Source organism: Taudactylus pleione, unplaced genomic scaffold (assembly GCF_031769625.1).
Source record: "Taudactylus pleione unplaced genomic scaffold, aTauple2 ptg001382l, whole genome shotgun sequence".
Taxonomy (NCBI): Eukaryota; Metazoa; Chordata; class Amphibia; order Anura; family Myobatrachidae; genus Taudactylus; species Taudactylus pleione.
Window position 1 is genome coordinate 467,748 of NW_028285782.1, and position 11,459 is coordinate 479,206.

The 11,459-nt window shown below is 39.9% G+C and overlaps 1 protein-coding gene across 2 annotated transcripts in view; it reads right to left on the bottom strand.

Annotated features, from left to right (window-relative positions):
- The window catches only part of SMTN (smoothelin), a 72,205-nt gene that overhangs the window by 23,440 nt on the left and 37,306 nt on the right, over positions 1-11,459 (bottom strand). For both annotated transcript variants that reach the window (XM_088463490.1, XM_088463491.1), the window contains exons 9-10: positions 9,574-9,749; positions 159-305 (exon numbers count right to left, since the gene is read on the bottom strand). In XM_088463490.1, the coding sequence (XP_088319616.1) occupies positions 159-305; positions 9,574-9,749 (323 nt within the window). The remainder of the gene's footprint in view (positions 1-158; positions 306-9,573; positions 9,750-11,459) is intronic.

Below are 11,459 nucleotides of genomic sequence, written 5' to 3' on the forward strand. Positions count from 1 at the left end.
CGAGGGCTGGAATTTGGTTACATTACAATTAATGTGCAACCTTCCGGAAAGTATGCCAGAGAGTCCTGGTGACTGGTCTTATTCTTAAGTCGTCTGCAGTTTGAACCTAAGGCCCCAGTGCACAAATAATCACATGCTAGTTGTGTCCCCAGTCTCACCATCTTATCAAGAACATCCTCATCCTCTATAGTGCGCAGCTCCTCTGCAGTCAACTTGCTCTTCTTTTCTTCTTCTACTTTCACAGTTGTGCAGGGAAGAAAGATCTCCACCTGCCGATTACTCGGCTCTGCTGGCTCTGGCTCAACCTATGGAAAAGCAACAAGTTTTGCAGACTGAGAAATAACATCCACATAAAGGCCCAGATTAGAGATAAGCAACACAATGTGCTTCAATGGAAGGTGGGAAACAAAATCCTGAAACATCCATTTCATACATTTTTAGATCACTATTTAAGTGATCCCTTACATAATAGAAGTAAAGATATACCACGGATATATTGTACTTCATTTGCATGTTATTAGCATATCCTTTTCCATTGCTTGCAACAAAGGGGCATATTCAATTAGCTGCGAAAAGTCGAGTAGTTTTTCGAATGCTGGACTTTGCCGTCTTCACTGGTTTTCCATGCGAAAAAGTATTGCGCGCGTTACCGCTTATCCCCGTATTCAATTAGAGAGCAGCGAAAACGGCACCCGGCAAATTCGGAACTAGCGAAAAGTCCTGTCAAAAATGGGGAAAACCGTCTGTACCCCCCGAAAAGCTGCACTAACATAGGGGATCACTATAGGGGTGTTCTAGTACCCCCAATAAAGCTATTCTGGGCACTTTAGTTCTCTCAATTGCTTGCTATTAGCCTCTCTGCATAAGTGGTGAAGAATGGCATTAAGCAATATTTTTTCAGCAAAATAAGTAGTCCCAGCAAATTTGGGGTACATGAAAATGGGTGCTAGCATATTTTGAAGTTGCTAATGTGAAGTTTTAAAAAAAACTTAAAAAATCCACCTGCCATCTTAAAAACACCTGGGGCATACTTGGGGACACCCCTGGAGTCTATTTCACTAGTTTTTAAGTTTGTCCCCCAACTTTGGTTTTTTCGCCCACAAATTGAAAGTACTTTTTTGGGGTGTTAAGGTTTTTTTTTTTTTTTTTTCTCTTACTTTTTTTTGACAGTTTACCTTTGAGGGGCTGTCCCAAGGGTGCAGGGTGGTTCTCACAAGTTTGCACCCCAAAACCCCAATTCTGCACTTTTTTTTCGCCAGCTTTCATAGGCTAATCTTTTTTGCCTATTCCAATGCATAGACTTTCCTCACCGACGTAAAGTCTTTGGAATTGATTACGGGGATAAGTTTTTGCCCGCCGAAAGGACGTCACCGGCTAAACTTTTTTGCAGAAAACGGCTTTTCGCACCTAATTGAATATGCCCCAAAGAGAGTTTCAATTATTTATCTACCAAGTAGATCAAACGCAGGTATTGCTTGGTATAGACTTATATGGCCAGACACCGGCAGTGTATGTAATTCAAGTTATTCACTTCGGAAACATATCAGTCTCATGGTCAGCTGGTGCCAGCTTTCCATCTGTTGCTGTAATTCCTTACATATATGTTAAAGGATATCACATGTAAAAAAAATCTCCCCCAAACCACCACAGTGACCGTGTAAGCTGCCCGCAGGATGCCAGAGCAGAGTATAAAATAGAGGATTTGTATGGATGAGTTGCTAGTGAACCACAGAAACATAGACATGTGGCTGGCATCAGATACAAATAGCTATAACAGTCCTGAGCAAGACAAATGTCCTCCTGTATAACTCCCACCTAGATGATATGTTAAAGGGGATTGCCCACTTATTAACTCCATTATGTCTGAATTGTTATAATAATTACATTATATGCTTTATTATACAGGATTACATTTCATATTCTGGCCACACCCACTGCACTTTTAGCCAATGTGTGGGGTAATAAAATAATTGCCTTTGACAATAAGTAAATAAAATAGAACAGGATGTTATGGAGCATAACGAAGCCGTTATGTGTACTGAAGCATAGGCATATAATGTTCTATTGTTCCTTTATGATATTTATTTTTAAACAGATGTTGGGTTATGTGGTTAACAATTTAAACCAGCATAATACAGATGAGAAGTTGTTAAGCACAGAAAAGCACTGCTACTTTACACTACTTTGCGTTTAATCAACTGAAATTAATCTGAAACCTCAAATACTCAAATCAAAGTTGAATTTCCGGCCCTGAATTTCACTAAATCAGAAGAAAAAATAAATAAAATCAGTCGCCTGAATGATCGATTGTTAATCTCAATATAATCAATGGATGCGATTAAGATCTTTAAGTACTCTAGACAGTTAATGTATGGCGTGGGGTTCTAAAAAGCATGTTGTGCTATACTGTACAGTAGTTATCACACTACAAAAAATAAATAAACGGCCCAAAAATGGGTGACTGGTGAGAGGCTTGTAATTGAGTTAGAGATCTCTGATAGTATAGTCCTTACACTGACAATACATATGCATTCCACTGATCCTGTGGCTTATGTTACCAGCAATACTACTTTATAGATCGCATTGTTTCAGGGATCATAGTTACCATCTATTCAGGACATGTATAAATGAATTTGTGGTGTGGCACTTACAAACTGGACATTTAAAATTCATAGACTGAAGTGCTCTCCATTTGTGTTCATAATATTGACAGCAGCTCCCTACAGCTCTAAACATGTAACTAGACAAGTATTAACTAGCACTGCTCACAATAAATACGGTTTATTACATTTTACCAGACAAGTGGCAACATGACATACAGTAACTTGCTACAGGCTAATGAGTAAACTGGATGAATTTATGCAAAATTCTTAATTTTGAAACACAAAGCCACAAACTACTTTGAAATGCCATATAATGCAGAGACCTGAGACCATTAATAATTCACAATCTCTTATTGTGCACAGAATGCAGTGAAAACATAAGGGCTTAACCATGACACTTACAAGGCTGTTACTTCTAGACAGATGCACAGAGGAGGACCTACGAGTGCTGGCAAACCTCGGTGGATGAGGAACAGAGGTGCAAACATCCCGTGCACCAAGGAAGAGTGTCAGCTCTTCCAGCTGCCGTGCCAATCGCTCTTGCTCCACACGGAGATGCAGGTTCTCTTCCTTCAAGTCATTGACAGCGGATGTGAGCGGTTCCAACAAAATGGCCATATCATGCAGTTGCTGGGTGACCTGCTTCTGAAAAAGCATAAGCTCATGCTCCGCATTCTGCAATGGTTCTGTGTACTGGTTATCCAGCTCCTGAAGGCCCGCACTAGGCATGGTTAGACCAGCTTGCTCTGCACACAACCTAGGATAGACACTGAGCAAGGTGTGGGCGGGTGGCTCCTGGCAGAGTTACGGCCACAAATCAGAGGGGATGTGTCCAAGGACACACAGCTTGGGTCCTGCTCTGATCCCCTTTCTAATCCAGATATGGGGAAAGGTTTACAGACAGGAGCTATAAATATATTTACATAACATCTCACTGCAAACACAAAAGGGAAGAAAGATGTGGGCACAGCAGGTGGCAGGAAGCTGCCTATTCCTGGAGCAGGAGACTAAGTACTTTCCTGTTAGTAGCAGTGCCATACATTGCTGCAGGCGCACACAATGTTATACAGAAAACACAGAAATCTATACATAACTAGGATTATTTTGAACATTACTGCATGTAAAGCAAGCAGGATATTTTATTATATATCCTTGCATTACTTTGCCTTAACAGTGCCCTTCTAACGTGCGTTTGATATAAAATCCAGCCCAAAAATATGACCAGTTAATGTTATTTCTCCATTGGCACAAATGCATATTCGGGCATTACAAATGTTTAGCAAGTGCAACTGATTAAGGACCTGATTTAGAGACGGACGCAAAGGCGATTACGCACGCAATCAGGCCATTGTTTGCCATTGCGCAGTAATCGCACTGCGATCACGGACGCACACACAGGAATCCACCGCAGAGTGAGTGATAGGTTGTCAGTGTTTGGGGGGTGGTAATGGAGGGAGGTCACAAAAACGCAGACGTGTGTCAGTTTAAACGCTTACATGGGCGTGCAAAAATTAGCCACTACAAGTTCACTAGCAGCTCTGCGTGTCTAAAGAGCCCCCAAGGCTGCGGCAGGTCAGACCTGCCACAAGGCCAAGATGGCAGATTATGTGTTGCGATGTTATCGATATTTACGCAGGTATGCGTCGTCACACACCGGTATGAAGGCAGTAGTGGACGTCTCTCTGCTCGGGTGAGCTTTGTAAACATTAGCATATTTTCACTGCTGCGTTGCGTACGAAATCACAGCTGCGATCGCATGAGCCTCCGTCTCTGAATCAGGCCCTAAGTATGAAGGGTTTACTTCTATATTGTGCAGCGCTAGAAAATGGAACATATTTCAGCTCATGAAACAATTATATATTGAGCCAATTTCAAACAAAGCTCTCATCAGCACCTTTATTAATCTCCATATACAGTAGCCACAATAAATACTACATCGCTCTTTGGGAACTGTAAAAAGCTTAGACCTGAAATCTTGCACACTGCTGTGGATGAATATTGCAGTCTTTTCCTGAGGCCAGTGTGTCTTTGGTGCTTTCTGCCCTAGGTCACACAGAAGCGAGTGGAGAAACCATATAGAAGGTAGATAAATTCTCCCCGCGATCCAAACTATAAGGTGCAGCTTATATAAATCTTTGTGACCTACACACGTCACACAATACAAATGCAATAAAAAAATGAAATAAAAGCACTCCTCCTTTGAGTATAGGGAGTAATCGCTACTGTATATTACATGTTAAATGTCTTAGCTAAATGTCTTAATATAAAAGTCAGTCAATAATACAGTGAAAACTGGTTTCTTAAATTCTCCAAACAAATATTTTCTTTGTTTCAACATGCTCCAGAAACACCCCTTCAGTGTCAGACAGCACCTTAAAAAAATAAATCACAATATGGATTCCACCATCGTGAAGTATTGTAACATTTGTTTCTCACGCTGCCCTCTTAGTAGTGGTAAAGACTGGCAGTTCCCACAGGTACGACGCGTTTCGGCCCCCCCAAGTATGACATTTCAGGCGGAAGCGGCTTGCGCTCCAGAGCAGTGGAATGCATAGCCGCGATCGCCATTCTACCCGCCCACATAATTACCAAAGGGAAGGGGAGATGCACTGCTATGGCCGGGACATGACGCAATTTCCGGCGGCATGCTTTCCAGAAGAATAGAAGGTATAGCCACGATTACCTTCTGAACCCGCCGACAATTACCTGAAGGGAGGGGCGGACTTATTCCAAAATACCCCTATATATACTGAGCACCTTGAAGAACATAGACATACCTTGATAAAGGCTGTGGGCCGAAACGCGTTGGTACTTGTGGGAACTGCCAGTCTTCACCACTACTAAGAGGGACCTGTCATTCTGCAGGAAAGGTGACTTGCTGTTGGGGTGGCATTTAACCCCTATTGCTCTAACACTGTGCCTTTCTGAATAGGTAAATTCTGGTAAGCTGCCACCTTGGTTTTACTATATTTTATTATGCAATATGTTTTTATCTTGTAAGAAATAAATGTTACAATACTTCACGATGGTGGAATCCATATTGTGATTTTTTTGAGGTGCTGTCTGACACTGAAGGGGTGTTTCTGGAGCATGTTGAAACAAAGAAAATATTTGTTGGGAGAATTTAAGAAACCAGTTTTCACTGTATTATTGACTGACTTTTATATTAAGAGATTTAGCTACTAGTAATATACAGTAGCGATTACTCCCTATACTCAAAGGAGGAGCGCTTTTATTTCATTTTTTATTGCGAGTGGAGAAACAAATAAGAGACCATTTTTAGTACACTTTCATGCACCATATTTAGGTATTCTAGCATATATTCTTACCTATGTCCACAGGCAATAATTCATAGTTCTGTTTAATCTTATTGCCAAAGATGGTGGTGCGTAATTTATAACCCAATATATCTATTAAGAAATGGATATTAGAGTATGGAACAACCTACCACCATTTGTGAGGTATAATATCAGCCATATTAAAAAAAGCAGTTCCTTACATAAAAATATATCTATCTTTTAAGAAAATCCATAGATGATCACAGTATTTGGCAATACCATAGGCCACAGGTCAATTAAATGAGAGTTTCCGCAACACATAACAACATGACTATAGTGCCTTGTTTAAGTGCTATCCTTGCAGGGAGTATTAGGTCTGCAAAAAGGCTCATGTGCCCTCATTTTAGCTTATTACTCCAGAGTGTGAAAGTAAAAATGAGGAATGTTCAGCCCCACTCCAGGCACAATGTATAATGCAGGATTAAACTTAAATTGGTCTTTTAGCAGTGGTAAAGTGATGTGCAAGACGACTCGCACTTAATGGACTCTCCCCGTAGTCTCTGGGTCCCATGCTTCCCCACAAGGCTTGTAATAAAGTACTCCATAGTGTGACCAGCACTTAAGATCTGGGCAAAGGTATTATGAGGAGTAAAGGCATTAGAGCATTCCTTGTAAAATAATCTGCCCACAATAGTCTGGGTAAGCAGACTGGTAAATGCTGGTAAGATGAAGTCTGGAGTAATTTGGGCTCCCAATTCCCTGTGTGTTGTGTACTGTATGCATGCCAGATTTGATGTTGCAAGACTAAGATCCACAACTTTCTAATTACATGTGATACACAAAGAAAGGGCTTTTAATCCAGTTGCAGACATTAAGAGGTAAGACACTCATCATTAGTTCTCCATCATTAGATCTCCACGACTGTCCTCCTTTCCCAAACTACCATATGAGGTTAACAACTATTTATCTAGCATTTATCTAGGGTCATATTATTCTGCCATTAACTTCAGTAGTTGCTGGCATCAGCAGTAGCCTACCAGCCCTTAAAGTCTAATTATCCCAAGGCAAAGTGTGGAAATACCGTAGAGTCAGGGGTTTATTGGAACACCTCAGCTATCCACAGACAGTTTTGACTTTAACTTTGGCAAACTCCTCCTAACTCCCAAATAATGGTAGCCATTCTGCTAAAAGAAAGGCCTTTGTCACCCCTTAGCTCGCCTAAGGTCACATGCATTACGGTATGACAGGTGTACAACACCAGTTAAAAGTCCCCACCTGGCTGGATAGAACCTTGATGCCTGTATTAACAATGATCCCCACAGTAAATACTAAAGACGGCCATACACTGTCAGATAAAACTCACCATCAAGCAGACACATCAAGTATCTGACATGCTGAAGACATACAATATACTTGTCATACAGTGACAAATAATTTGTAATACCCGAGAGACTGATCATTTTTAGTGTTCAGAGTTTAAGTGATCCAAGCCCATTTTATACTAACACTGCTACAGTGGAAATAGAATATTTTTCTGAGAAATAGTGAACCAAAGTCTCATGGTATTAGCATCGCTGCTGTGTCTTTGAATGCAGCAGCGCTGCTAAAATATGCTAATGCTGCAGGAGGCGTCTGAAGACAAAAGATTCCCCCTTAAAGGCATTGCAGACGCGAGTGCTGCTTCCAAAGACAAAGCATTGGATCGCCATCATGGCATCGGCCATCTGAGTGAGCCTAAGGCTACTAAGAATGGCCGTAGCCGTTCCATAACCAAGGCCAGTAAATCTGTGTCGGAAGTCAGACACTGGCCTCGCCACTCCCAGAAAACTGGGCCGATACGACCCCGTTTTTTGGAACGCTGACAGTCGCTGTCCATTTCCCGTCCCCAAACTGCCGCAGCAGGCCAATCATGCTACGGTTTAGAGGCACTGTGACCTTGGTCGCAGAAAGATCTACGCATGCGCAAACAGCCAACAAACGGAGTTGTACACAAACCATCGGCTTTGCATACAACCCTGATTCAGCCCCAAGTTTAGTTTTCATCTGTAATATGGTAGCAGTTCTCAATACCTCTAAGAAAAAGTTGTTTCTCCTTCAGAGCTATAGCGGATCAAGTCCATTTTCTCCAAGTGTTGTACACAAGCGCATGCTTTTACATTACGTATGTGATTGAATGGATTTTAATGAACAGTTACTGATTTTGTATGTGCTTTAAATAGTTTAAAGAGATACTAGGACTACTTAAAAAGGTCATCAGCTGAGGAGTGGATCTTTTAACAATTTTGATGAGAAAATGTCAAACATGATTTAATTGGGTTTATTAAGTTACCTGTTTATATTACATGTGTATTTAAGTATAACAAACACACATTTGGTTGGTCACACATTAAGTATATCAAAATGGAAAGTGGAACAAGTCCATCATACACTAACATTCTTTGTGATGATGTAATAGCTGTTCGTTGTATGAAAATACAAATAAAATAGAATAAATTAAATATGGTACTATGTTACTGAAGTAGTAAAAACAATGGTTAATACAGTTCTTTAACTTTGAGATTACTTTTTTCAAAATTGGCTCTCGTGGGCTTGATTCACTTTAGTGGTGAACCCTCCAATTGGTGTTTGGTTGCAGCCATAGACTGCGATTATCGGCCCGATCAGCCAACAGCTCCACAGTTTAAGGCCATCTTTTGGAATTGAGAGCTACCAAGGGACTATTTTAATCAGAAGTTAAATAAAAGAAAAAAAAAAGTGGTCATTCCCCAAAATATCCAATTTATTAACAAAAATAAAAATCACCTGATATGTAAGAATAATTTACTCTGCTGAACAAAAACTCTGTGCCCATTTTAAAATGAATTGACCATTGGGAATGGGAAAGACACAGCTTACTGAAATACATGAACAATTTTTTTCCACAATTAATGGGCAATTAGCAATGATTACATTTTGGCCGCTTGCGATTGGCTGAGCAGGTACTGATCTCGAGTCGACATGACAATAAAGGCAGCTGCAAAGCAATGTGGAACTGTTCCAGAATGCCCTGGCTGACATGGCTCAAAAGACCTAGCATCTCCCAGCAGTCCTAGGGACTGCTGATACATGTAGTTCGACAATATTAGATTTGAAAAAAAACAAAACAAAATAAAGTATTTACTTAATGGTGCATTTTCCCATCATTGCAAAAGAAAGTATTTCGATGGGCTTTACCCTGGCTTGACTAGCCATCATCAGTTCTGACCGAATGGTTAAACAGAGCTGACCTGAAATGAAGAGTCTTGAATCCAACTAAATAATACCTGAAGACAATCTGCTGTACATTTACAAAAATCTGAGGTCACAAAAAAAAAAAAAATCTCAAGAGCACAATAACTATACTCCCTCAGGGCCTGGGATGTTCACACTCATAAATGCTTGCCTCCTAGAGGGCTAGATCTAAAAGCACCTTGTTGGGCGTGTATAGAAGGAACTATGAGTTAGATGTGACATGCTTATTCGTCCCTTTAGCAATCTATTATGTACCTGTGCATACATAGGTGACTGGTACTGAAAAAACAGCACAATATGAAGCAAATTATTACACAAAAAGAAGCAGATCAAATTATTTTAGTACATTTCAATAAGGAAAGCTGGTTAATTTTATATTTACAGCTTGGATTAATCTGTATTTTTAGGCAGAAGGAAATTACCTTGCGGAGATCACTGTTTGTGCTGATCCCACTATCCACACTGATGCTGCTGCTTGTACTGATGGTTTTGCCAGAACTGATGCTGCTTGTACTGATGGTTTTGCCAGAACTGATGCTGCTTGTGGTAACATCACTGCCAATTCGAAAAGGGGAAGCAGACAGCCCTAAAGTCAATTCTTAAAAAATAAAAAATTAAGATGGTACCAATTATACAACAGGTTTCATTATTTAATTTACATTGTGTATCTCTGCTGCAGTGTATTAAATGTATGTTTAAATAAACAAACATGCGTCAGCTTTTGCGATACATAAATTGGTTAGAACGCTTAGGTGGGAATTCGGCCAATCCTATTACAAAAGCCGCAAAGTGACATTCACACAATCATTTTTTGTGTATTTTTCCCGTGAAAAGTATTGGTAAAAATGGGGAAATCTGCTTGTACCCTAAACAAAAGCCAAACTGATATAGGATAACAATACAAAAGTGTATTAGTGGCCATAATAAATGTATTTGCGGTTCCTAAAATGTGTGAAATAGCCGTTATATTCATGTGAATATTGGGAAATGATTGAAAGTGTTTTTTTGGCTAAATAAATTTTATTTTTAAATTGGAGGTGCATTAAAATGCATAGAAGTATATATTTGTGTCATTAAAGACACTTAAAACCCCCCTGCAAAATATGCCTCTAACACCCACCTGCAATCTTACAAACACCTGTCCCATTCATACAGCACCCGCACATATCTGTGGCATATCAATTAACCCATTTTCCATCACCTTGTACTTTTTCACCCCAAAAATGACAAAATTATTGGACAAAATAAGTTAATCAAAGCATTATTTGCCTAATTGGTCATTAAGGAGGGTGACCCAGTGGTTCTGAACCAAGTCCTGACATTTTCAGCCAAAAATAGGGGTGTTGCACAACTTTTCACCTGCTGAGGTGGTGAAAAATTCACGCCAAATGGTATGGAGAATTTGTACCTGTGAAAAGTCACGATAAGTACAAATTTGCATGATAAGCTGTTTTTTCCCACAGAAAAACAGATTGCAGCTAATTGAATTCCCCCTTAGGGAACGATTCAATTGTTTTTTTTAGCTAAGCTAATTAATGGGCACCCAATGTAGCAATTCATTTGTTTTTTGGCACCAATTATCGAACGTACGCATAATACCGTTGTTGGGTCAAAAGACAACAATAAAGTCCAACTAAGCCAGATCTATTTTTTTTATCAGACCTCATATAACATTACCCAGCAGCTGTCACAGATGGAAATCTTTCCATGTGCAGGGCTGAGGCATGTCTGTCTGATAGAAACATCATGATTTATGCAGAATCTTACTGTGTATATATATATATATATATATATATATATATATATATATATAAAAATATATACCAAACCGTTCAACATACGCCGAGCCAGTAACACCAGTAGTGGGCTTTTTATTAATAACTGCCATTATAATAACATCATGCTCTTTATTTGCTGCCAATAGAACGCACATAACAGGCTTCTGTTTATTTCCATGACATGTAAGTGATGTAATGGAGCCACTTGATGAAGAGCTACAAAGAAGACATTGCACAGAGGCAGATGGTCTCCATGTAAACGTGCTAAGTAATGTACAGACACTGGTGTTTGGAGATTAGAAGTAGAATGGCAAAGTGTTGAGTGTTTTAGGGGGAGAAGTATCGAGAGAGAGCGAGAGAGATCGAGAGAAAAACCAACCAAATCAGCTTTTGTCAGTTTACAGGCTGTGGGGGTCATTTATCAACAAGTTTTATCATAAGCAACGAGTTTTAAAAAAACTTGTTGCATATAATAATGGTGCTCCAGCCAATCAGCTCCCAACTGTCATCTGTTTGAAACAGTTGGAAGC